Source organism: Pleurodeles waltl, chromosome 8 (assembly GCF_031143425.1).
Source record: "Pleurodeles waltl isolate 20211129_DDA chromosome 8, aPleWal1.hap1.20221129, whole genome shotgun sequence".
Classification (NCBI taxonomy): Eukaryota; Metazoa; Chordata; class Amphibia; order Caudata; family Salamandridae; genus Pleurodeles; species Pleurodeles waltl.
In genome coordinates this window covers 213,331,593-213,358,895 of record NC_090447.1, presented here as the reverse complement: position 1 = coordinate 213,358,895, position 27,303 = coordinate 213,331,593, and the positions used below count along the sequence as shown (strand labels likewise).

Below are 27,303 nucleotides of genomic sequence, written 5' to 3'. Positions count from 1 at the left end.
ACAGTCCCAATGCACTCTCAGGTGAAGCCAGCACCATGGCAATGGTACATCACCATGGATAATACTCTTCAATAGACTCTCACTACTGGGAGCTGAAGTCCAGACACAGGCTCCTCACAAGACCACCAGTTTGGATTGTGTGCCCTATTTCAGTCTGGGATCCAGTTTGCCAGGGATTTGCCCTTTCCCTTGGAACCCTATCCCACATCTCCAGCCACCTCCAGACATCCTCCGGCATATCGAAAAAGGGAGATTAGCCCCTGGACAGTATCTGCAATTTGGATATAGTAACACGTACCGGAGGCCCATGGGTCTCAGCTTAGCTTTAACCTCCAATAAACTTTCCAAGTCCCCTGTACTTTAGTGGTGTAATCTGAGTAGACCGAGATCGTGTGGTTCTCAAAGTGAGCATTTTCTGTTTCCCAAGCAGCACGCACGATCCATCTGTCTTTGTAGTTCAAGATATGGGCTATGATGACCTGTGGCAGTACGCCCGGCCTGTGGTGGCACCACCAGCTCCTGATGCTCCCTCTCAATGACAAAGAATGGGGGGGACAGTTCACTCCACCTCAGTGCGTCACAGATCTAATGATCAACAAAATTCTCCCTGGCTCACTGTAAGGAAATGCCTCCTTGGCATGGTTACCCCCTGACTTTTTGCCTTTGCTGATGCTATGTTTTGAATTGAAAGTGTGCTGAGGCCTGCTAACCAGGCCCCAGCACCAGTGTTCTTTCCCTAACCTGTACTTTTGATTCCACAATTGGCACACCCTGGCACCCAGATAAGTCCCTTGTAACTGGTACCTCTGGTACCAAGGGCCCTGATGCCAGGGAAGGTCTCTAAGGGCTGCAGCATGTATTATGCCACCCTAGAGACCCCTCACCCAGCACAGACACACTGCTTACCAGCTTGTGTGTGCTAGTGAGAACAAAATGAGTAAGTCGACATGGCACTCCCCTCAGGGTGCCATGCCAGCCTCTCACTGCCTATGCAGTATAGGTAAGACACCCCTCTAGCAGGCCTTACCGCCCTAAGGCAGGGTGCACTATACCATAGGTGAGGGTACCAGTGCATGAGCACTGTGCCCCTACAGTGTCTAAGCAAAACCTTAGACATTGTAAGTGCAGGGTAGCCATAAGAGTATATGGTCTGGGAGTCTGTTTTACACGAACTCCACAGCACCATAATGGCTACACTGAAAACTGGGAAGTTTGGTATCAAAGTTCTCAGCACAATAAATGCACACTGATGCCAGTGTACATTTTATTGTAAAATACACCACAAAGGGCACCTTAGAGGTGCCCCCTGAAACTTAACCGACTATCTGTGTAGGCTGACTAGAGACATGTTGCTGGCCCCATGGGGAGAGTGCCTTTGTCACCCTGAGGCCAGTAACAAAGCCTGCACTGGGTGGAGATGCTAACACCTCCCCCAGGCAGGAGCTGTAACACCTGGCGGTGAGCCTCAAAGGCCCTTTGTTCCAGCACCGCAGGACACTCCAGCTAGTGGAGTTGCCCGCCCCCTCCGGCCCCAGCCCCCACTTTTGGCGGCAAGGCCGGAGAAAATAATGAGAATAACAAGGAGTCGTCACTGGCCAGTCAGGACAGCCCCTAAGGTGTCCTGAGCTGAGGTGACTCTAAATTTTAGAAATCCTCCATCTTGCAGATGGAGGATTCCCCCAAGAGGATTAGGGATGTGACCCCCTCCCCTTGGGAGGAGGCACAAAGAGGGTGTACCCACCCTCAGGGCTAGTAGCCATTGGCTACTAACCCCCCAGACCTAAACACGCCCTTAAATTTAGTATTTAAGGGCTCTCCCTGAACCTGGAAACTAGATTCCTGCAACAACAAGAAGAAGGACTGCCTAGCTGAAAACCCCTGCAGAGGAAGACCAGAAGACAACAACTGCCTTGGCTCCAGAAACTCACCGGCCTGTCTCCTGCCTTCCAAAGAACTCTGCTCCAGCGACGCCTTCCAAAGGGACCAGCGACCTCTGCATCCTCTGAGGACTGCCCTGCTTCGACGACGACAAGAAACTCCCGAGGACAGCGGACCTGCTCCAAAAAGACTGCAACTTTATCCAAAGGAGCAGCTTTAAAGAACCCTGCAATCTCCCCGCAAGAAGCGTGAGACTTGCAACACTGCACCCGGCGACCCCGACTCGGCTGGTGGAGAACCAACACCTCAGGGAGGACCCCCGGACTACTCTACGACTGTGAGTACCAAAACCTGTCCCCCCTGAGCCCCCACAGCGCCGCCTGCAGAGGGAATCCCGAGGCTTCCCCTGACCGCGACTCTCTGAAACCTAAGTCCCGACGCCTGGTAAAGACCCTGCACCCGCAGCCCCCAGGACCTGAAGGACCGGACTTTCACTGCAGAAGTGACCCCCAGGAGTCCCTCTCCCTTGCCCAAGTGGAGGTTTCCCCGAGGAAGCCCCCCCTTGCCTGCCTGCAGCGCTGAAGAGATCCCTTGATCTCTCATTGACTTCCATTGCGAACCCGACGCTTGTTCTAACACTGCACCCGGCCGCCCCGCGCCGCTGAGGGTGAAATTTCTGTGTGGGCTTGTGTGTCCCCCCCCCCCCCCCCCCCCCCCCCCGGTGCCCTACAAAACCCCCCTGGTCTGCCCTCCGAAGACGCGGGTACTTACCTGCTGGCAGACTGGAACCGGGGCACCCCCTTCTCTCCATTGAAGCCTATGCGTTTTGGGCACCACTTTGAACTCTGCACCTGACCGGCCCTGAGCTGCTGGTGTGGTAACTTTGGAGTTGCTCTGAACCCCCAACGGTGGGCTACCTTGGACCAAGAACTGAACCCTGTAAGTGTCTTACTTACCTGGTAAAACTAACAAAAACTTACCTCCCCCAGGAACTGTGAAAATTGCACAGTGTCCACTTTTAAAACAGCTATTTGTGAATAACTTGAAAAGTATACATGCAATTGAAATGATTCAACGTTCCTAATGTACTTACCTGCAATACCTTTCAAACAAGATATTACATGTTAAATTTGAACCTGTGGTTCTTAAAATAAACTAAGAAAAGATATTTTTCTATACAAAACCTATTGGCTGGATTTGTCTCTGAGTGTGTGTACCTCATTTATTGTCTATGTATGTACAACAAATGCTTAACACTACTCCTTGGATAAGCCTACTGCTCGACCACACTACCACAAAATAGAGCATTAGTATTATCTCTTTTTACCACTATTTTACCTCTAAGGGGAACCCTTGGACTCTGTGCATGCTATTCCTTACTTTGAAATAGCACATACAGAGCCAACTTCCTACACTCACCCACTCTGCTCGCTTCGGGAACCCATGGAGGTGGACAGTGTTGTGGCGGGACCTCCCTTCTGTGTCCCTCTACTCGTGCCTCTAGAGCCCTGGTTTTGGTTGTAATCCTATCCATTTGCCTCCTTAGTGTTGCCGCCTCCAATTGAAGTTCAGCCGTGGATCCTTTGACGACCCAAACCTTATCAGACACCTTTCGGAGATAGGTGCAGAGAAAGTTCACCTTGAGCGCCAGCATTTCAATCTTTCCCTCTAGTGCCACACGGGAGCCTTGGATAGCAGTAAGAAATTCCACCCATGATGGCTTCTCAGCAGCCAACGCTTGCACCTGGTCCCCCCGGCGCCACCCTGGCCTGGAGGTCGCCGGCATGATGTACCGTTCCATGGTATTCCCCTGTGGGGGAATCGTTTTTTTTTAAATTTTTATTCCTCCCCAAGCGGGAGAACGGGTGGGACCCCTGTCTCGATTCGTGACCACATGGTCCGTCTGTCGCTCCCCCCTAAGGACTAGGAACCTCCCCCATCACCTGTGCCATATCCGTCCCTGCGCTAGGCCCAATAGGAGCCTCAGCCACCCTCCGGGAGGCCCCCCTCCACACCCCCCTCTCCCACATCCCCCTTCAACCTCCAACCCCCACCCCCTCCCTCCTGATCCCACCCACCACACCCCCTGGGCCACCGCCAGCCCATCCGGGCTCTGAGGCAGCCCAGCGCGGATTCCCCAAACCCCCAACCTTCTGTGAAGAGTCGGACAGGAGACCGGGAGCCAGGCATGACTATCTGCACCTCGGGGCCAACAGCTCCCCCCCAAAACTCTGTCCAAGATTGCAGGAGCGCACAGGGATAATCTATGCAGGCGGCTGGACTGTAAACCATGCTTCGTACTGCAGGATTTTGTAGGATCTAGATGGGTCGATGAGTAGCATCCTAGAAAATGCATCCTGTTGGCCATGTTGTGTGACCACGCTATATCTAGCCTTTCCACAACTCCCCCACCCCCCCACCACCACCACCACCGAAACATTTACTTTTACAATAACTTTATTGGTGTTTTCAGGATGCACTAGTTATACAATGATACCCAGGCTAAATATGTGCTATACATGCTTGATCCATGAAAAAAGTTCCTGTAGATATTTCTGCAGCCATGAGTATGGAGTAATTGTGTGAAGCATGTCTGAGATGATTCGGAACTACATGGACAAGGAATATCCTAAGTAGCAAACACGTTGAAGTTAGAAATTCCCTCCACTAAGATAGGCATGAGGGATTTCAAGCAGAAACTCCCATATGTATATTTCTTCCTCCCAGAGCTGTCAGGTTAGAAATATTAGTCATCATGTGATTTAGTAGTGCTGTGACAGCTAGAAAAAAAAAAACACTGAGTGACCGTCATATAGCCCATGGGCTTGTCTTGGTGATGCTGTCTTCCATTTAGCTCATTGCCCGTCGGCACTTGTCACTCGGTTGCTTTGTTGTTTGGAGACAGAAGGGAAAGCTGTTACTACCAGATTATCGATGGCCTTTATGGGTCCAAGTAATGATTCATAGGAATTATCTTTGCCCTTATGGGTCCAGTTCAAACCACCAAATAATGATTAGAGTAGGTGGCTTGAGCTGGCAGGCTTACAGGATGCCAGTTTGGACACTAATGTCTGGGTATTCCAGCCAGCATCCATAAAGAGAATGTCTTCAGCGCTGGCTCTTGAGGAAGCCTGAATTTATTATTTTAGTTATCCCCATGGTTGCCATCTAAAAGAACTAGGCCCTGTTTATCTGATGTGGACATCATCAGTGAGATGTGAGGGTGAGTAAATGGTTTCCTGAGTTGACGATAAAAATTTGCCACCTTCATCTTGGAGAAATGGCAATCTACTACTAATCCTCCATCTTTTTGTCGTTTGTGTCAAAAAGTATCTTCCTAGTGAGAAAAATATTAAGTGACACTTAAATGCAATTCCTGAAAGTACTTGTGATTTAAAAAAAAAAAAAATGCCATATGCATTAGCCACCCAAATACTATACTTCAACACGGTAACTGAACAAAGTGAGCTGTCCAATGCAGCAATTGTCAGTGGACTTTTTTTCTTTTCTTTTTTCTTCTTTTCTTTTTTCTTCTTTTTTTCTATTTTATATAAATACATCCATTTTTGGGTAGATTAATTTCAATGGGAAGTAGTTTTGAGTTTCAAATTGTATATTTTTGTGATCGATCTTAACTGTTCATTGAATTTTCAACATTGTTCCTTCTGGAAGTGACAACTCAGCAGTATGATTGGACCTTTTAAAAGCAGAATTGTTTGATCTGTGGGTAAATATTGTAGAGATGACTTTAGCGGTCTGTCAAATGTTTTGACATTAATACATAATAATATAGTTATGGACGACTTTGGGCCAGTCCCTTTTATCCCTTGGTTGCTTGAAGCATCGTTCACGTTTTGAAGCTTCCTACAGGACAACATACATAGATTGGGGCAACTGGTCAGTCTCTAGGTAGACTATCACAGAAAAGTGACCTGTGGCTAACAGGTTAATGCTAGCACATGTATAGTGATGCCAGGATAATACAGAGGTTAGTTGTCATACAAACATCTGTTGCAAGTAAAGGAGTCCACTGTAAATTTCAATCTGTTCACGCAGATAAATTTAAACACATGCTCAATATTGCAAACAAATGGTAGTTTCACATTTAGGAGTTTTCCCGCCCTTGAAATATAACCGTGTACAGGAATGTATCATTGACATGTGTGAAATGCAACATATTTGCAGTTATGGGGGTATATGATAGCCATAATAGCTGCAAGTACATCACCCCTTATTCAGGTATAACTCACTGTAGGGTAGGCATTTGTTAAACAACTTGGTCCCTCTTCTGGTCTAGACAAACGTGTGGGGCCAATAGCTGTAGTTTTAATTTTTGGTTACATGTATGCACAAATGGAGTTTGGGTGTATTTATAGCACACTAAAGGTAGATGATTGGTGTTGCCAAAGTGTGTCTTTGGCTGTGCAGAAACATTTCAAAGTTATATGATAGTTTTGTGCACGTTTTGGGTTTCTCTTAGAATAAGTTCCATACCACCTTATTGTAGAGAAAGGTAGTTGTATGTCTTCTTTTAGTACTTCTGTATATTTGTTGTTTTCGCCCTTGTTTACTTTGTGAGTCCACTATCTTCTGCTTCTTTTACTCACTGATATTTGTTACAGTTAAACCTTCACTCACTTCCACACACGTAAAAATATTTCAACTCTTCGACTTGGGGAAACTAAACATTATATATGTCATGAAATGAAAATAAGCACACTAACATGCATTCTCAGCCCCTTTTATGTTTACCAGTGTGGATCTTACATTTAGTAAGTGTGTTTTCTTTCATTTTTTCAGATGTGTTGGCCAGTCAAGAAAATTCAGGTGACATAGCTACAGTTACAATTGATCAACGTAAGTATGTGAGTTTGCCTTTTGCTCTTTACCTCTTGCACCAAAATTGAGTCAGATTGGAAACAATTAAATGCACTGCTAATGATCCAAAATATGTTAGTTAATATTCATGACAATTATTTTATTTTTGCTTTCTGAAATCTACATATTCTAATTTACAGGAGTCTTTTCATGTGATGGAAGAAAGGATTATCAATTGAAAGCAATAAACAAAAGTAAAGCGTTTGATATAGGTGTCAATACTGATAAAATTCAAATGGCCTTGCTGTGTTTTTCAGAGCATTTCCTTCCTCCCTTAGTGTGAGATGTAACCTTTAATAAGAGACATTTTGTTTCAAGATGAACCTCATCTGCTAATTTGAGATTAAGTTTTGAGTTTTTAAACCATGTTTTTGTTTTGATGATGTTGTCCAAAGTGAATTGCACATACAACTGTGTGTATGATGACAACTCAGGCATATTTGCTCTCTGTGTTCCCATTTTACAGAGAGCCACCCATTGGCGATTTCATGATCACTGTTTCTTGGTCACAAATGATTCTGAAGTGATGGATATCTGAAATTAATTTGAGAAGATCCAATCTCCTGATGGTGTTGTACATAATAACAAATTAGCTACCATGTAGAGGTTCTTTTGAGCTGTAGATCAACTCAGCAAACATTTGTATTACACATAATTTCTTGGCATACTTGAATCTATGACCAGCTTGTTAAGAATCGCATTTAATCCATGAAAATCTATTCACAAACCACTATTACTTCTAACTACCAGGAATGCAAGCAACCATGTTATCCGTGCACCGTCACTGTTTACGCTCTAGAATTCAGTTTTGAGTCTGATACACTCTTGAGCTGTTCATTCCTGAAGCTTAGTAACTTTACCCATATTTGTATCAGGTAATGAGCCCTTTTGTGTTGCACAGTGTCTGTGTTTTACAGATTAAATCTCAGTATTTTTTCTGCATTTGCTTTCATGGGCTGCACATGTGTAGAACAGTTAAAGATCTAGGCACTCTTGATATGGACCTCTACCATTGCCAGTGTGTTTGAACAGATGCTGCCTTGGTATAGTGCCAGAAGGTTTTTCAGCAAAGCTGTTAATTTAAAAAAGGGATTTGATTTGAGGTCTTTATCGCTATTGCAGTTTAGTGTGTGTCTTGTGTAGTAGCTCTCTTTCATGCATGCTGTTTGCCTTCCTCTAGTTTTCTGATGCTTTTAGACCATAGCCAGCTTGTTCATTTTCTAAATTCAATTTGAATTCCTATTGGCCCTTTGCCAAGTGTCACTTAATGTATTTCTGTTTTCACAGGTTTGGGGATCTTGCACTTGACACTGCCCAAAATAGATTTGTTACAAATATGCCTATTCAGTACATTTTATTTTGGCCTCATATTTAACCAAATAAATCAATGGATAAGCGACACTTTAGCGCTTAGGTATTTTTCCATTTTGTTATATTTCATTGCATGTAATTTAATCCACTCTTCAGATATTTTTACCACATTTTACTATATTTTACTAAGCACAGAAACACATTTGTTTTAAGATTTACATAGAAAAGTAGTTTACTTTCTGCCTAATCGTTTAGCTCTACTTAATTTCTTTTAATGCACAGGATCATATTCTTTGGCTCAGCTCAATTCTTTGTGGTGGTAAGTGCCTAGTCAAGTGGCTCCAGTCACCACCTTGCGCTCACCACCTTCTTGAATGTCTTTTTTTTTCCTCCTCCTTATTTTCCTACAGTTTGCCATTTAAAGTGGATTCAGTTTAATGCTTTATTTGTGGAGAGGTCACGTGTCCTGCCTTCCACACTAAATAAGGCATTGTTCAGCGCATTTGGCCAGCGGACATACAGGATTGTACCCAAAGGCAAACCTGCCTCTGTCCTTATGTACCCTGGCACAACCTGTGCTTCCTATGCTACCGAATCCTTTCTAGATTCTGTGGTTAATAGTCCCGCTCAGCTCAGCTTCTTTCTGTCCGTTCCTTACCTGTGACATTAGATTCTCATCCAGAGGGTCATTTGACTGTTCCATTACTCTCTCCATGGCTTCACCTCCATCTGCTTTCTCCATTCTCTATTGCATCTCTCTTGCTCTCTCCTTGATGTAGTGTGTAACCAGAAGCCGACTAAACTACACTATATTTCTTCCCCAGTCTCTATGCCCAGACAATTTAAATATCTCTAATTAATACCTGTTTTTAGCTGGCATTCACAACCTAGTCCTTGGTAACAAGCTGTATGTTGTTTTTATTAAAGTGTTGGATTCACAGTGAGTGCATGAGCCCCAGATTGAGCACTAGCTACTCTTGTAAACTATAACTCACTTCATCTCACTTGTCCTGAAAAAGATGTGGATCTCACTATTTTTCACAAACATTAATTAACTGTCTCTAGTCACCCTAAATTACTATGGCTTGAGCTTTGTCTTTCGACTGCATCGCGTATTTTAGACTTTAGGTCTATCATTCACCAGATCCTATGTCTAGTTTTGTATCTGCTATCATTTACCTGCACTGGAAGTGGCCACACTGCATTTTCTTTCATCCATCTGCACTAAAAGTGGAATCGCTAGTTTCCTGCCACAATCCTCCTAATAGGAAAGAAATCCGGGTAAAAGGACTTCACCCTGCGTCTTCCATATCTAAAGGAAATTACATCACTGCATTTTCCTATAGTCATCTGCACGGGAAGTGAAGTCACTGCATTCCCATCATATTTTCAGGAAGGAATATCATTGAAGAATTCTCATATCTTCTTACTACCACCTCAATCCTACACTGCCCACTCCACCATATTGATTGTCTTCAACCTGAAAGACAGCACACGCCTACAAAAACGAAGAAGAAAAACAAACCTCTTCAACCACATTGACAGATTGGTATTTGGAGTGTGTTGGTTGTGGATAGGCTCTACCACGTTCAGTTTCTTAACCTTATATTCTCAATATCACCAACAATGGAATACAAACTATCCATACCCCTGTATTGGGCTGAAAACTTAGCCACCCCTATATGCATTCTCAGTGTCCCACCAGCAAATTAAGATTGACACAGAAGAGAAGACGATGCCAACTCCATCACTGTCCAAAGATGAGGTACCTATTGTACTCTCTGGCTTGGAGTCTGCGCTGGTTTGACTTCGACAGAGGCCACCCGACCTTCGTTGGTGCACCAGTTCCTCCACAAGGGAGCAAATGCGTACTCTGCGTTCCCCATTCAACACAGATAACATGTGATAGACTTCTTGCCGCAGATTGCTTCCCCTAGAATCATCCCTGGTGTCAGATTGGATGTGGACATTTTTCGTGGGCAGTACTCCTGCATGCCAGCAGGTGGCACTGGTTAGCTCTGTGTGGCATCACCTGCACTGGAAGTGACGTCTGCAGTGCCTATATAGGTGCTACCCCAGCACACAGACATCATTTTTTTTCCATGTCAGTTAGCACAGTTAGGGAGAGCTACTACCAGTTTTTTTTTTTTTTTGTTAAACTTTTTTTCAAAGTTGTTTGAGACTTGTCTCTTGGTGTGGCAGGGATGTCAACGAGGAAGGCTGGATTCAAGCCTTGCAGCACCTTTCAACACCAAATGTTGGTGACTGACCCGTGCCTTGAGCTCAATCACACCAAGGCCTGCGTCTGTTGTCACACTATGCACCCCAAGGCCTGGAGGGAGTGATCCTGCAAGCTCCTTGCTGCTCGACATGCTCTGCCATGACGGTCTCTATCTCAGTACAGAGGAAGGCCCCAGGATCGGTCACAAAGCTGTAGATCTTCATCACATTCAAAGGTGTGCCATTCCGGTAAGTCCCACAAGAAGAAGAAAAGCAAGAGGTCAAGGAGGTCTTCAGCTTAACCGTGTCCATCAAAGTCATCTGATGAGACCAGAGTGTCTTCACCTGAGTCTTGGCTCCACGGTTGAGCCTGCAACTGGGCTGCCTCCACACCTCCCCGAGTTTGCAGGAGCCAGCGCAACCACCACCCAACTCTGAGAATTCTGTGAGACCATGCACCTCATATTTGAGTAGCCCGCCCCTGCTGTAGTGTGTTCGGGAGGGGACCCTACTAGTCCCCCACCAGCAGTCCCACCCTCTGTGCCAGTTGGGCCCCTTGGATCCACAGGTGGATCTGGACCAGTGCCAGTCGTGCCACCTGAACCTTGCCAGATGCCAGTTCCATTGTAGATGGTCCTGGTGTCCTCCGGCGGCACCTTCCCCTTTCTTATCCCCAACTCTGAGACAGGTTGGAGGGTTGTCACCCAACGCCAGTTGGAGGCCAGTGCCAGAGCCCTATTCCTATGTGCTAGGACTTGGGGAACATTGGGAGTGGCCACTGAACCCTGAACATTACCAGCTCCTAGACCCCGATATAGACTTGTGTGAGGAATTGGCGGATGCCAGCCTCCCAGATACTGGTTTTGTCTTCCCTCCTACTATTGCTATGAAAGAGGGAGACACATTTTGTAGGAAGTTGGCTCTGTATGTGCTATTTCAAAGTAAGGAATAGCATGCACAGAGTCCAAGGGTTCCCCTTAGAGGTAAGATAGTGGCAAAAAGAGATAATACTAATGCTCTATTTTGTGGTAGTGTGGTCGAGCAGTAGGCTTATCCAAGGAGTAGTGTTAAGCATTTGTTGTACATACACATAGACAATAAATGAGGTACACACACTCGGAGACAAATCCAGCCAATAGGTTTTGTTATAGAAAAATATATTTTCTTAATTTATTTTAAGAACCACAGGTTCAAATTCTACATGTAATATCTCATTTGAAAGGTATTGCAGGTAAGTACTCTAGGAACTTTGAATCATTACTTTAGCATGTATACTTTTTACATAAAACACAATAAGCTGTTTTAAAAGTGGACACAGTGCAATTTTCACAGTTCCTGGGGGAGGTAAGTTATTGTTAGTTTTCACAGGTAAGTAAGTCACTTACAGGTTTCAGTTTTTGGTCCAAGGTAGCCCACCGTTGGGGGTTCAGAGCAACCCCAAAGTTATCACACCAGCAGCTCAGGGCCGGTCAGGTGCAAAGGTCAAAGAGGTGCCCAAAACACATAGGCTTCAATGGAGAGAAGGGGGTGCCCCGGTTCCAGTCTGCCAACAGATAAGTACCCGCGTCTTCGGAGGGCAGACCAGGGGGGTTTTGTAGGGCACCGGGGGGGACACAAGTCAGCACAGAAAGTACACCCTCAGCAGCGCGGGGGCGGCCGGGTGCAGCGTGCAAACACGCGTCGGGTTTTCAATGGAAGTCAATGAGAGATCAAGGGATCTCTTCAGCGTCGCAGGCAGGCAAGGGGGGGGCTCATCGGGGTAGCCACCACCTGGGCAAGGGAGAGGGCCTCCTGGGGGTCACTCCTGCACAGAAGTTCCGTTCCTTCAGGTGCTGGGGGTTGCGGGTGCAGGGTCTTTTCCAGCAGTCGGGACTTTAGGTTCAGGCAGTCGCGGTCAGGGGGAGCCTCGGGATTCCCTCTGCAGGCGTCGCTGTGGGGGCTCAGGGGGGACAACTTTGGTTACTCACGGTCTTGGAGTCGCCGGAGGGTCCTCCCTGAGGTGTTGGTTCTCCACCAGTCGAGTCGGGGTCGCCGGGTGCAGTGTTGCAAGTCTCACGCTTCTTGCGGGGAGTTGCAGGGGTCTTTAAATCTGCTCCTTGTAACAAAGTTGCAGTTCTTTTGGAGCAGTGCCGCTGCCCTCAGGAGTTTCTTGTCTTTTTCGAAGCAGGGCAGTCCTCAGAGGATTCAGAGGTCGCTGGTCCCTTGGAAAGCGTCGCTGGAGCAGGTTTCTTTGGAAGGCAGGAGACAGGCCGGTAAGTCTGGGGCCAAGGCAGTTGGTGTCTTCTGGTCTTCCTCTGCAGGGGTTTTTCAGCTCAGCAGTCCTTCTTGTAGTTGCAGGAATCTAAAATCTTAGGTTCAGGGAAGCCCTTAAATACTAAATTTAAGGGCGTGTTTAGGTCTGGGGGGTTAGTAGCCAATGGCTACTAGCCCTGAGGGTGGGTACACCCTCTTTGTGCCCCCTCCCAAGGGGAGGGGGTCACATCCCTAATCCTATTGGGGGAATCCTCCATCTGCAAGATGGAGGATTTCTAAAAGTTAGTCACTTCAGCTCAGGACACCTTAGGGGCTGTCCTGACTGGCCAGTGACTCCTCCTTGTTGTTTTCTTTGTTTCCTCCAGCCTTGCCGCCAAAAGTGGGGGCCGTGGCCGGAGGGGGCGGGCAACTCCACTAAGCTGGAGTGTCCTGCGGTGCTGTGACAAAGGGGTGAGCCTTTGAGGCTCACCGCCAGGTGTTACAGCTCCTGCCTGGGGGAGGTGTTAGCATCTCCACCCAGTGCAGGCTTTGTTACTGGCCTCAGAGTGACAAAGGCACTCTCCCCATGGGGCCAGCAACATGTCTCTAGTGTGGCAGGCTGCTGGAACCAGTCAGCCTACACAGATAGTCGGTTAAGTTTCAGGGGGCACCTCTAAGGTGCCCTCTGTGGTGTATTTTACAATAAAATGTACACTGGCCTCAGTGTGCATTTATTGTGCTGAGAAGTTTGATACCAAACTTCCCAGTTTTCAGTGTAGCCATTATGGTGCTGTGGAGTTCGTTTAAAACAGACTCCCAGACCATATGCTCTTATGGCTACCCTGCACTTACAATGTCTAAGGTATTGCTTAGACACTGTAGGGGCACAGTGCTCATGCACTGGTGCCCTCACCTATGGTATAGTGCACCCTGCCTTAGGGCTGTAAGGCCTACTAGAGGGGTGACTTATCTATACCTGCATAGGCAGTGAGAGGCTGGCATGGCACCCTGAGGGGAGTGCCATGTCGACTTACTCGTTTTGTTCTCACCAGCACACACAAGCTGGCAAGCAGTGTGTCTGTGCTGAGTGAGGGGTCTCCAGGGTGGCATAAGACATGCTGCAGCCCTTAGAGACCTTCCGTGGCATCAGGGCCCTTGGTACCAGAGGTACCAGTTACAAGGGACTTATCTGGATGCCAGGGTGTGCCAATTGTGGAATCAAAAGTACAGGTTAGGGAAAGAACACTGGTGCTGGGGCCTGGTTAGCAGGCCTCAGCACACTTTCAATTCAAAACATAGCATCGGCAAAGGCAAAAAGTCAGGGGGTAACCATGCCAAGGAGGCATTTCCTTACACATTTGCTATGGTGGTGAGGAGGGCGGCAGAGCTACTGGACCTTCAGTTGACCTCTGTGGCTGTCAAGACTAACCGAGGTGCTTCAACTTGGAGTCACCCCTTCAGAACCTCTTCTTAATGAAGCCCACACGACATCTTCCCGGAGCCTGGTCAAGCTGTGCCCAGGGGCTCCTGTACACAGGACGATTGCCCGCTGCCATCACCCCGCCCCAAGGAACCGCTCTTTCCTCACCCAATACCCTTCCTCAGAGTGAAGCGTCCTAAACGTTTACAGTGCAAGCGGAACAACGCTTGCCTTAACCACGACTAAACCATGCATATGCGTGGTTAAGGCAGAGAGCGTTCTAGTGGTGCGAAAGGGCAGATAGACGAGGAAGAAAGGATTGGGAGAGGATGCGGCAAGGTAAGTAGGGCTGGGGTAGGGTTTGAGGGGTAGCTTTTAGGGGTGAGGTGAATTTAGGGCTCAAGGAGGGTGGGGGAGTTGGGGTAGTTTATTTTTTCTGGGGTACGGTAAGGTTTTAGGACGGGTGAGGAAAGGGTGGAGAGAAGACCGGGAAGGGTCAGGAGAGGGTGCAGTGAGGTAAGTGGGGCTGGGGCAGGGTTTGGGGGTGTAGCTTTTAGGGGTGGGATAGATTTAGGGCTTTGGGTGGAAGGGTGGGGGTAGTTTATTTTATAGGGGTGGGGACATTTTTTACGAAGGTCGGAGAGAAGAGCAGAAGGATTGGTAGAGGACGCGATGAGGTAAGTGGGGCTGGGGCAGGGTTTGTTGGTAGTATTTAGGGGTGGGGTGGATTTAGGGCTTTCGGGTAGTTTTGTTTTCAGGGGTGGGGGAAGGTTTTAGGACAAGTTGCCAGGGTAGTTTCAATTTTTTTTAAATGTATTTTATTCTGTTTTTTAAACAAGGGCCAGGGTTTTGGGGAGGGTCGTGGGAGGTTTTATTATTATTATTTTTTTAAATTTATTTTTCAGGGGTGGGGGTAATTTTAGGCCTCTGGGCATATAGGGTCCGGGGCCAGGTTTTTTGGGGGGAGAGAGGTGGTGATTAGGGGTGGGGGAAGGTTTTAGGACTTAGGTTGGGTGGGGGGATGTCGGGGCAGTTTAGCTTTTAGAGTGGGGGAGGTTTAACAGATCACAGTGGGTGGGGGCATGCTGTTTCCACAAATTCCTTTCTAAGCATGCATTCACAAAATAATTTGTTGTAAAGCCATGTGCCGTAAAGATGCAGTCATGGCTCCGACTGCGTTGTTAAAGCATGCATGGTTGTATTATGCAACCCACCTCTGAGAGCTTGGGTTATCCAAGCCTCCCCTTCCTGAGTAAATCCTGGCAAATTGCCTACCACCCCCACCACATAGGGAATCCAAAAGGCTGGATACCTTGGGTACGAAAATGTTATCTGCCAGCGTGGAATTGCGGTCTGTGAACACCACATGGATTTTCGGCCATTTCTCTGATTCCCTTTGGAATTTGGCTATGCAGTTGCTGCCTATCCTCACGGACAGGACCCGGGTTATGCTCTCCCAAGCTATGGCTAATGGGAGAGAGACAGCTAAGTACGCAATCAAATGTGGACTAGACCCGACCAATGAAATGGGAATGATAGGCTATGATACAGATATTTCAGCCTGTACTCTGGGTGAAGATGGGACTGACTGATGCAGCTGGGCCCCATGACCACCTGCATCCTGCTTGTGCCACTTGCCTACTGCATATGTGTGCTCTGCACTGGGACCTGAAGTACCAGTGTGCAGTACATCAGGGGAATCCTTCTGACATGATTCAGATCTCAGAGGGCACTACACAAGATCTGCAGTGGTGATGAACGAACTGCGATTGGGTCAGCGGCAGACCCCTCTCCCTTCACCTAATCAGATTTGACAGTAGTGACATATGCGTCACTCTTAGGCTGTGACCAGCGTCAGGGAGAGGTGGAGATCAGAGGCCTCTGGTCTCTGATGGAATCCGGGCACCACATCATCCAGTTAGCGGTCTGGCTGGCATTGAAAGGCTTTCTACCCTCCAAGGGAAGGGTAGTGTGAGTGTTTGCAGACAACGCCACCACCATGTGGTACTGCAACAAACAGGGTGGGGTGAAGTCAGGAACCCTTTGTCAAGAGGCCCTGCGTCTCTGGACATGGCTGAAACATCAGGGCATTTCCATGCTTGTTCAATACAGGGAGTGCTTTCTGAACAATGAGGTGAATTAACTCAGTCGCAGGACCACAAATGATGTCCTCATACAGAGGTGGTGCACAGTCTTTCAGTAGTGGCAAGAGCTTTGGTTACATCTTTTTGCCATCCTGTACGCCTTCTCCGCCAATACCACTCCTGCCCAGAGTTCTCAAGAAGATCGGGAACAGCCGGGCGCAATCAATCAATCAATCAATCAATCAATTTATAAAGCGCGCTATGTACCGGGGGGGGATGGTGCTGCTATCGTTCGAAGAGCCATGTCTTGAGGAGTCTCCTGAAGGTGAGGAGGTCCTGGGTCTGGCGTAGTGAGGTAGGGAGTGCGTTCCAGGTCTTGGCGGCGAGGTAGGAGAAGAATCTACCGCCAGAGGTCTTGCGCTGGATTCGTGGGACGATGGCGATGGCAAGGTTGGCAGAGCGTAGTTGACGTGAGGGAACGTAGAAGTTGAGTCTGGTGTTCAGGTAGGTGGGTCCGGTGTCGTGTAGAGCCTTGTGTGCGTGGGTGAGGAGTTTAAAGGTGATCCTCTTGTCCACGGGGAGCCAGTGGAGGTCCCTCAGGTGAGGAGAGATGTGACATCGGCGGGGTATGTCGAGGATCAGGCGGGCGGATGCGTTTTGGATGCGTTGGAGTAGTTTGATGTCTTTTGTTGGGATGCCTGTGTAGAGTGTGTTGCCGTAGTCGAGTCTGCTACTGACGAGGGCTTGGGTTACCGTTTTTCTGGTTTCTGTTGGAATCCACTTGAAGATCCTGCGGAACATGCGGAGGGTGTTAAAACAGGAGGATGAGACTGCGTTGACCTGTTTGGACATGGTGAGGGCGGAGTCGAGGATGAAGCCGAGATTTCGTGCGTGGTTGGCTGGGGTGGGAGGAGGGCCTAGGGCGGAGGGCCACCACGAGTCGTTCCAGGCCGAGGGGGTGCGTCCGAGGATGAGGACTTCCGTCTTGTCGGAGTTAAGTTTTAGGCGGCTGTTGCTCATCCATTTGGCGATGGACTTCAGTCCCTCGTGAAGGTTGGCTTTGGCGGTGAGAGGATCTTTGGTCAGGGAGAGGACGAGCTGGGTGTCGTCGGCGTAGGAGATGATGCTGAGGTTGTGCTGGCGGGCCAGTTGTGCGAGGGGGGCCATGTAGACGTTGAATAGCGTTGGGCTTAGTGAGGAGCCTTGGGGGACGCCGCAGATGAGGTTGGTGGCTTTGGAGTGGAAAGGTGAGAGTCGGACCCTCTGGGTTCTGTCGGAGAGAAAGGAGGAGATCCAGTTGAGGGCTTTGTCTTGGATGCCGGCTTCGTGTAGACGGGTTAGTAGGGTGCGGTGGCAGACTGTATCGAAGGCGGCTGATAGGTCTAAGAGGATCAGGGCTGAGGTTTCGCCGTTGTCCGTTTGTAGTCTGATGTCATCTGTGGTGGCGAGGAGTGCAGTCTCTGTGCTGTGGTTTCGTCTGAACCCGGATTGGGAGGGGTCTAGGATGGAGTTGTCTTCTAGGTAGTGGGCGAGCTGTGTGTTGACGATCTTCTCGATGACGTTTGCTGGAAAAGGGAGGAGGGAGATTGGGCAGAAGTTTTTGCGATCGTTGAGGTCAGCCTTAGGTTTCTTGAGGAGAGGTTGGATTTCTGCGTGCTTCCAGCTGTCCGGGAAGGTAGCTGTGTTGAAGGAAAGGTTGATGATCTTGCGGAGTATGGGGGCGATGGCGACGTCGGCTTTGTTGAAAACGTGATGTGGGCAGGGGTCAGATGGAGATCCTGAGTGGATGGAGTTCATGGTTTTAAGGGTTTCGGCGTCGTCTACTTGGGTCCAGGTGGTGGTGTGGTCGGCGTGGGAGGAGTTGTTGGGGGTGCGGTCTGGCGGAGGTGAGGTGTAGAAGCTGTCGTGGATGGCTGCGATTTTCTGGTAGAAGAAGGTGGAGAGATCGTCGCAGAGTTTCTGGGATGGAGGGATGTCGTTGGCGTTGGGGTTGGAGAGTTCCTTCACGATGCTGAAGAGTTCCTTGCAGTCGTGAGCGTTGTTGTTAAGGCGTTCTGTGAAGTGGGAGCGCTTGGCGAGTCGGATCAGTTGGTGGTGTTTCCGGTTGGCTTCCTTGAGGGTAGCAAGGTTCTCTGGTGTACGCTCGAGGATCCATTTTTTCTTGAGTTTCTGGCAGGTGCGTTTGGAGGTGGACCAGGCTGTTTTTTTCTTTTCTTGGTTGGCGGTGGGTCTCTTGAGTGGGGCTAGGATGTTGGCGCATTTGAGGATCCATTGTTGGAGGTTGATGGCAGCGTAGTCCGGGTCGGGTGGAGGGTTTTTGGCAAGGTTGTTGGTGAGTTGGTCTTCGGTGACTTTTCCCCAGCGGCGGTGAGGCGGAAGAGGGGTGCGGTGGTGTTCGGTGTTTTTCTTGAAGGAGAAATGGACGCAGTGATGGTCGGTCCTGTGGAGTTCGGAGGTGTGGCTGAAAGAGATGTGGTTGCTTGAAGTGAAGAGTGGGTCAAGGGTGTGGCCGGCGATGTGGGTGGGAGTGTTGACCAGTTGACGGAGTCCGAGGTTGGAGAGGTTGGTGGTCAGTGATGCGGTGTTGACGTCATTGTTGTTCTCCAGGTGGAAGTTTAGGTCTCCTAGGAGGATGTAGTCTGAAGAGGCGAGGGCGTGGGTGCTTGCGAGGTCGGAGACGGTGTCGCTGAAGAGGGCTCTTGGTCCTGGAGGACGGTATATGAGGGTTCCTCTGAGGGTAGTGTTGGGGTCCGTGTGAATCTGGAAGTGGAGGTGTTCGGCTGTTTTGAGGGTGTCGTCCGTGTGGGTATTGATCTTGAGGGTAGCTTTGTGGGCGATGGCTATTCCTCCGCCGATTCAGTTGGTGCGATCTCTTCTGGTGATCTTGTAGCCGTCAGGGATGGCGATGGCGATGTCAGGGGCCGAGGAGTCATTCCACCAGGTTTCGGTCAGGAAGGCTACGTCTGGGGCATTGCTGTCGAGCAGGTCCCAGAGTTCTATGGCGTGCTTTCGTGCAGAGCGTGTGTTGAGGAGGATGCAGTGCAGATGGTTAGTGTTGGTTGTTGCTGGCTTCGTTGTTCTGTTGCAGGTGAAGTTGCAGGTACGGCAGGAAAAAGGTCCTTTGGTGTGCTTCGGGCTGGCCTGGCAGCACTCTGTGGAGGGGCCAGGCTTGAGGGCGAGGAGTTCGCTGGCCGAGTAACGAAGGCATGGGGCGTGAGGGCCAGGGGGGGTGGCGCTGGGCACGGTCCAGGCGTGGACGGGCGCAGACGGGCTTGCCTCTGGCGCGCTAGCGGCGCGGACACGCAGCGCCAGCCATTAAGAAGGGAGGGAGGAGCAGCTGGGAGGCGGGAGGGAGCAGCGCATGGGGGCGCGAGGGGAGCGGGGCCACAGGGAGGCAGCGGCAGGGAGAGAACTGCAAGGGGGAGCGCCCAAGGGGTGAAAACAACAAAAACAAGGCACAAAAAAGTCGGGCACAAATTAGAAAAACAGTCACAAAAATACACTAATGGCACAAAATACAATCGGGGCACAGCAATCAGAGGGGCACAACGGGGGCAGACGCGCAGGAGGCAAGGCGCTTGAAAACAATAGAAAAGCACTTACAGGACGGCGCACATCCTTGTGGCTCCGTACTGGGCCAGAGAGTTTAATTTTCTGAGCTGCTGAGCATGGCCATCAGTCCTCCAGACAGGTTGCTGCTTTAGGAGGATCTTTTGTCGCAGCAGGGAAGGATTCTCACTCGAACGTGTGTGGAGATTGAGCAGCAACATTTGACCACTTTCAACCTTCTGCCTCAAGTCTGCATTGTCACTTTGGCAGCCAGGCGTCCTTTCATCAAGACTGTATACTTCTGCCATTGGGGCAAGTTTGTGGTATGGTGTGCAGAGAAACAGGTTAACCCCTTTTCTGACCCTCCTTTCTCAGGTCCTCCTGTTTATTTTCTCTCTTGCCCACCATAGCTCTGATTTGGGCATCTTTCAAAGTGCTATCTTTTTGCCATCCCTGCTTTTTTGCGGTAGCCTGATCAGCAGTTCTTTTTCTAGTGCCTTATTGTACATAGATTTCTGAAGGATCTCCAACATTTGTTCCCTCCTTCACCCTTCATCATGCCTCAATGGGACCTAAATTTAGTTCTGACTTTGATGCACAAGCCTTTCAAGCCACTCCACAACTGTCCTCAGGCTTTTAACTGTCAAGGCGGCCTTTCCAGTGGCAACAACATCTACCTAGAGGATCAGTGCGATCCAGGCTTTATTATCTAAGCCCCTGTAACTCCACAGTCCCCAGAGAAGCTGGTCCCTTGCATAGAGCTTCCTTCCTAGTGAAGGTTCTTATAAGCCAGTCCATCACCCTGCCTACCTTTTTTATGGTCCAATTCATTCTTCTACAGAAGAGTAGTGACAACACCGACTGGACCAAAAAAAACACATTGTAGTTCTACAATGACCACAAACAAGAGTTCTGGGTGGATGACAAACTCTTCGTCTGGTATGTCTGATCCCAAAAAGGAAAGGTGGTATAGAAACGGATAAACTCCCAGTGGATCATACTCTGTACCAAAATTTGCTACATATTAGCCAAAAAGCAAGCTCTTGTGGGCTTGCCTGCTCATTCCACGAGAGCCAAGGCTGCAACCACTGTTACCACGCTGAGTTCTGGTCCTGGACTTCTGCCAGGCAGCATCACTGGCATTTCTACACACATTTACCAAGCACTACTGACTAGACAGTCTGGTTGATAGGGATCTGCACTTCGCCTGTTGGGCCCTAGAGAACTTTTTAGCGTGACATGGTTACGCAGACCCACCGCTGGGGAGGTATTGCTTGGGTATTTATTCTAAGGTAAGGAATCTTAAGAAGTCTCTATCAGATGAATACATTACTTCCCTTCTGTAACACCTTATCTGTTAGACTCTAGCCGCAGATTCCTTACTAACCCACTCATCCTCCACCCTGTATGAACAGATTTATAGGGACAGGACTATTTCCTTTTCGGGGCCCCAATTATGACACCAGGTGTCAGTGTTATTCGTGACTCCACGTTCCTGGCGTGAAGTCGTGAAAAGAAACTGTCGGCACACTGGCATGGCGCCTACATAGGCAAGGCACACGTCACTTCTGGCGCAGCAGATAATTCTATGTGGAGCCACAGAAGCCACGCACTTACGTCATGGCAACTGCTTTTTTTGAAAAATTACCGTATCCAGTCTAACACTTAGAGATAATTCTAAGGTAAGGAATCTGCGGCTAGATAGCCTCTACCAAATAAGGGATTCCTTTATGTAAGTAACTTGTTTGTGTATGATGTAGGTGAGGAGATTGGCCGACCATACCATGAGGAGAGCTGGTATGATGAATAGCAAGAGGCTAGAAACTTTGACACCTCCCCTGAGTCTGGGCTCCTATCATCCCCTGGTCCAGCCACTGCGGAGAGTGCTTTCTATGCCTTGTTCATGCAGAGGGGCCATAATCATTAACCTCCAGCTTCCCCACTTTGAAAGCCAAGATCAATGTCCTCACGGAGGTCCTTCAGCTGGGACAAACCTCTCTTGAGCCCTCCTTACCTTTTAATGAGGCTCTTACTTACGCTTTGTGGGGGGCATGGGCCAAAACTTGCTCTGGGCCCCCTGTCAAATGACAGATTGCACAATGCCACCGCCCTGCCCCAGGCGACCTGACATTTTTATTTCAGCAGCCCTCCTCTGAAAGCCTGATGGTGCAGTTGTCTACTAGCAAAACCAACCCCACCGTGTTCCCAACGACTCACTCTTATAGTGTGTCAAAGCATTTGTAAAAGGGGACTTCTTGTAAAACAAGCTTGGCTCTACATTCTGTGAATGCCAGCTATTTGGTGGGGCAATATTATCACACCCTTTTAGATTCAACGCCTCAAGTCCTCCTAGGTTTTCCTGAAGATCTCGGGCCTGACCTTGCCTAGGCTATACAGGACGTTTGTCTTGGACACCACAGATTCCATCGGGTGGGCTATTGGCTCGAGTGTTGGCATTCACCTTCATGTAGCTGTGATCCATCCTGATCTGCCCCACCTTGGCAGCCGCACCAGCCCAACATTGTTTTTACAGCTTTGGCATAGGTGACCCATACCACCAGCCAATCCAACCTCCAAAAGCCACCCAGCTGTTTTACGGTGCCCATTGACCCTGTAGTCCAGGTCAATGGACCTCCCAGTCCACAAACTCCTAGGCCCACCTGCCAAATCCCTTTAGCATGCCCTTAGTGGAGTACAGCCAGCCACTGGGAGGCAGGATCAGACTATTCTTGCTAGTTTCACAGGCCGTAATGTCTGAGAGGTGGGTCTTGCAAATTGTTTGCAGAGATATGCCATACCTTTCATTCTATCACCACTGCGCCTTCCACAGTCTCCCCCCCGCAACTGACTGAGGACCATCTCTCCATTTTGTGGCAGGTAGTGCAAGCCCCTTTGGCCAAAAGTGCTATGGAGATGGTGCCTTTGCCAGAATTACCATTACTTTCTGGTTCCCTAAAAGGACAGAGGGCTTCACCCTAATTTAAACCTGCACACTCCCAACGCTTTTCTCCAGAAGGAGTAATTTAGAATCCTCACTCTGGACCTAGTCTTATCTGCTCCCAACCTTTGGAGACTGGATGGTGGCAGTGGAACTGCTGGCCTCTTATTTCAATATATACCTTTCCTGCAGACCCATCAACACTACCTGCGGTTTTTGGTGGTACAGGAGCCTTTTCAGTTCACTGTGCTTCCCTTTGGTCTCACAAGTGTGTTCATTGTGTTTGGTAAAGTGATGGAGGTGGTGGCAGCACACCTTCAGAAGTTGGGGATCCCAGTCTTTCCTTATCTCGATGACTGGCTGTTGAAGGCAGTCTCATCTCAGCCATTTGTCAACCACCTTCACGCTACTGCAAACTTCCAGTCATTGCTGGGGTTCACTGTCAATGTGCCGAAGACCCACCTGACTTCAGATGCTTTCCTTCTTCAGAGCATCGAGGAGAACCTTAACGCGATCTGTTCACCACCACTAGAACACACATTGTCAGCACTTTTGTGTGTTGGAGTTTCAAAGGGCGTCTCTCGCCTGGGAGACTTGTTCCACCTCAAATTAAATTCTGGACACCTGTAGACCTTTCCGCTAATACCACTTCTACCTAGAGTTCTCAAGAAGATCAAGACCAACTGGGCCCAAACCATCTTAGTGGCTCTAGATTGGGCACGGACAGAATGGTATCCTGAACTCCTGGGCTTGAGCATCTGTCCTCCCATCAGCCTGGTCCTCCGAGACTATCTTGTTTCGGAGCAGCAGGGTAGGGCTCTTCATACTTGGAGATTCAGTGGCAACAACTGACCACCATTAACCTTCCTCCGGAAGTGTTTGTTTGTTCTTTTGGCAGCCAGACGTCCCTCAGCAAAAACTGTATAGGCCTGTCATTGGGCCATGTTTGTAGCTTGATGCTGTACTCTGCAGGTGTACCTGCTCCAGGCATAGTTATCTGATGTTTTGTTAATTCTTGTAACTAGCCTGGCAAGTTTTTGCTTTGGGCAAAGTTAAAAGGATACCTTTCAGTTTTGTTTAGGTTGCCGGATAAGCCCTAATTGTTTGACTCCAGTTACTTGTGCTTTTTGAAAGTTTACAACATTTATTTCCTTCCTCTCCATTTCTCAGTTTCTCTTAATTGGGTCATATGTTTTAAATGTGCTCTCCCTTTGAGCTACTTCACAGTTAGTCCTTGTTGCTTCTCACCCTCATGATGATGATCCTCAACGCTTAACAGCAGTGCAGCATGTAAGTGAGCTTGAAGCTCTGAGTTAACCCGTCGTACGCTGCCACCTTTGTGAGCAAGGGCATCTTTGTTATCTAAAATTGTGATTCTGTTCCATGTCAGTCAGGATATCACCTTGCCAGCGTTCTATGCTCTGTCTCCCCCGCTGAGGAGGAGAGACTACATTACGTGGAACCCAAGAGACCACTGAGCTTTTACATAGATTATACCAAAAAGCCCTCAGTGGATGATCAGCTCTTGGTGAGGTTCTCTGGAGTGTTAAAGGTCAAAGCTATGCAGAAGGGAACCATCTCCAGCTAGATTATACTCTGCATGAAGATCTGCTAATCATTGGCTAAAAAGCAACCTCCAGAAGGGACACTGTGCTTGTAAGGAAATTCCTCCTTGGCATGGTTACCCCCTGACTTTTTGCCTTTGCTGATGCTATGTTTTGAATTGAAAGTGTGCTGAGGCCTGCTAACCAGGCCCCAGCACCAGTGTTCTTTCCCTAACCTGTACTTTTGATTCCACAATTGGCACACCCTGGCATCCAGGTAAGTCCCTTGTAACTGGTAACCCTGGTACCAAGGGCCCTGATGCCAGGGAAGGTCTCTAAGGGCTGCAGCATATCTTATGCCACCCTGGGGACCCCTCACTCAGCACAGACACACTGCTTGCCAGCTTGTGTGTGCTGGTGAGAACAAAACGAGTAAGTCGACATGGCACTCCCCTCAGGGTGCCATGCCAACCTCACACTGCCTATGCAGTATAGATAAGTCACCCCTCTAGTAGGCCTTACAGCCCTAAGGCAGGGTGCACTATACCATAGGTGAGGGCACCAGTGCATGAGTACTGTGCCCCTACAGTGTCTAAGCCAAACCTTAGGCATTGTAAGTGCAGGGTAGCCATAAGAGTATATGGTCTGGGAGTCTGTCAAACACCGACTCCACAGCACCATAATGGCTACACTGAAAACTGGGAAGTTTGGTATCAAACTTCTCAGCACAATAAATGCACACTGATGCCAGTGTACATTTTATTGTGAAATACACCCCAGAGGGCACCTTAGAGGTGCCCCCTGAAACCTTAACCAACTACCCGTGTAGGCTGACTGGTTTTAGCAGCCTGCCACACTCGAGACATGTTGCTGGCCACATGGGGAGAGTGCCTTTGTCACTCTGTGGCCAGTAACAAAGCCTGCACTGGGTGGAGATGCTAACACCTCCCCCAGGCAGGAGCCGTAACACCTGGCGGTGAACCTCAAAGGCTCACCCCCTTTGTTCCAGCACCACAGGGCACTCCAGCTAGTGGAGTTGCCCGCCCTCTCCGGCCACGGCCCCACTTTTGGCGGCAAGGCCAGAGGAATTAATGAGAAAAACAAGGAGTCGTCACTGGCCAGTCAGGACAGCCCCTAAGGTGTCCTGAGCTGAAGTGACTAACTTTTAGAAATCCTCCATCTTGCAGATGGAGGATTCCCCCAATAGGGATAGGAATGTGACCCCCTCTGCTTGGGAGGAGGCACAAAGAGGGTGTACCCACCCTCAGGGCTAGTAGCCATTGGCTACTAACGCCCCAGACCTAAACACGCCCTTAAATTTAGTATTTAAGGGCTCCCCTGAACCTAAGAATTTAGATTCCTGCAACTTAAAGAAGAAGAGGACGGCTGAGCTGAAAAACCCTGCAGAGAAGAAGACACCAATTGCTTTGGCCCCCGCCCTACCGGCCTGTCTCCCTCCTTCAGAAGAAAACTGCTCCAGCGACGCTTTCCCCGGGACCAGCGACCTCTGAATCCTCAGAGGACTGCCCTGCTTCCAAAAGACCAAGAAACTCCCGAGAACAGCGGCCCTGTTCAACAAAGACTGCAACTTTGTATCCAGAGGAGCAGATTTAAAGACCCCTGCAATCCCCGCAAGAAGCGTGAGACTTGCAACACTGCACCCGGCGACCCCGACTCGACTGGTGAAGAAACAACACCTCAGGGAGGACCCTCCGGCGACTCCGAGACTGTGAGTAACCAAAGTTGCCCCCCCTGAGCCCCTACAGCGACGCCTGCAGAGGGAATCCCGAGGCTCCCCCTGACCGCGACTGCCTGACTCTAAAATCCCGACGCCTGGAAAAGACCCTGCACCCGCAGCCCCCAGGACCTGAAGGATCGGAACTCCAGTGCAGGAGTGACCCCCAGGAGGCCCTCTCCCTTGCCCAGGTGGTGGCTACCCCGAGGAGCCCCCCCCCCCCCTTGCCTGCCTGCATCGCTGAAGAGACCCCTTGGTCTCTCATTGAAACCTATTGAAAGCCCAACGCTTGTTTGCACACTGCACCCGGCCGCCCCCGCCCTGCTGAGGGTGTACGTTTTGTGTGGACTTGTGTCCCGTTCCCTCCGCCCCCCCCCCCCCCCCCGGTGCCCTACAAAACCCCCCTGGTCTGCCCTCCGAAGACGCGGGTACTTACCTGCTGGTAGACTGGAACCGGGGCACCCCCTTCTCCATTGAAGTCTATGCGTTTTGGGCACCACTTTGAACTCTGCACCTGACCGGCCCTGAGCTGCTGGTGTGGTGACTTTGGGGTTGCTCTGAACCCCCAACAGTGGGCTACCTTGGACCCCAATTTGAACCCCGTAGGTGGTTTACTTACCTGCAAGAACTAACATTACTTTACCTCCCCCAGGAACTGTGAAAATTGCACTGTGTCCACTTTTAAACCAGCTAAATGTGTTTTATGTAAAAAGTATATATGCTATTGTGATTATTCAAAGTTCCTAGAGTACTTACCTGCAATACCTTTCAAATGAGATATTACATGTAGAATTTGAACCTGTGGTTCTTAAAATAAACTAAGAAAATATATTTTTCTATAATAAAAACCTATTGGCCTGGAATTGTTTGAGTGTGTGTTCCTCATTTATTGCCTGTGTGTATGTACAACAAATGCTTAACACTACTCCTTTGATAAACCTACTGCTCGACCACACTACCACAAAATAGACCATTAGTATTATCTCTTTTTGCCACTATCTTACCTCTAAGGGGAACCCTTGGACTCTGTGCATACTATTCCTTACTTTGAAATAGTGCATACAGAGCCAACTTCCTACAGTGCTCATTCTACGAGGGTATTCATACGAGAGCCAAAGCTTCCACCACAAAGCTGGCATGTGGAGTCCCTGTTGTGGACATATGCCGGACTGCTACGTGGGCATCTCATCACACATTGATTGAGTACTATTATCTGGACTGTCAGATTTGCTGAGAATCATTTTGAACTCCGGGGCGTTCTGGTGTGAGTCACCCTTGGACCCACCTCCAAAAAGGTACTGCTTTGGTATGTATTCACGGGTGAGGAATCTGTGTCTAGAAGTCTCTTACAGAAAAACTTACTTACCTGCGGTAATGCTTTCTGGTATAGGATCTATCTATCCGCAGATTTCTGTCTTTGGATATGATTCTTGAAAAAGATCTCAAGTCTAGGGTTCTGCACACTTGTCACACTAATTTACTTTTGGGGCACTGAGTCTGTGTCTTGGGAACCG

The 27,303-nt window shown here is 48.9% G+C and overlaps 1 protein-coding gene across 2 annotated transcripts in view; it reads left to right on the top strand.

Moving 5' to 3' along the window:
* GABPA (GA binding protein transcription factor subunit alpha) overlaps positions 1-27,303 on the top strand; it is a 261,838-nt gene that overhangs the window by 183,730 nt on the left and 50,805 nt on the right. For both annotated transcript variants that reach the window (XM_069204087.1, XM_069204086.1), the window contains one exon: positions 6,679-6,735. In XM_069204087.1, coding sequence (XP_069060188.1) covers positions 6,679-6,735 — 57 coding nt within the window. The remainder of the gene's footprint in view (positions 1-6,678; positions 6,736-27,303) is intronic.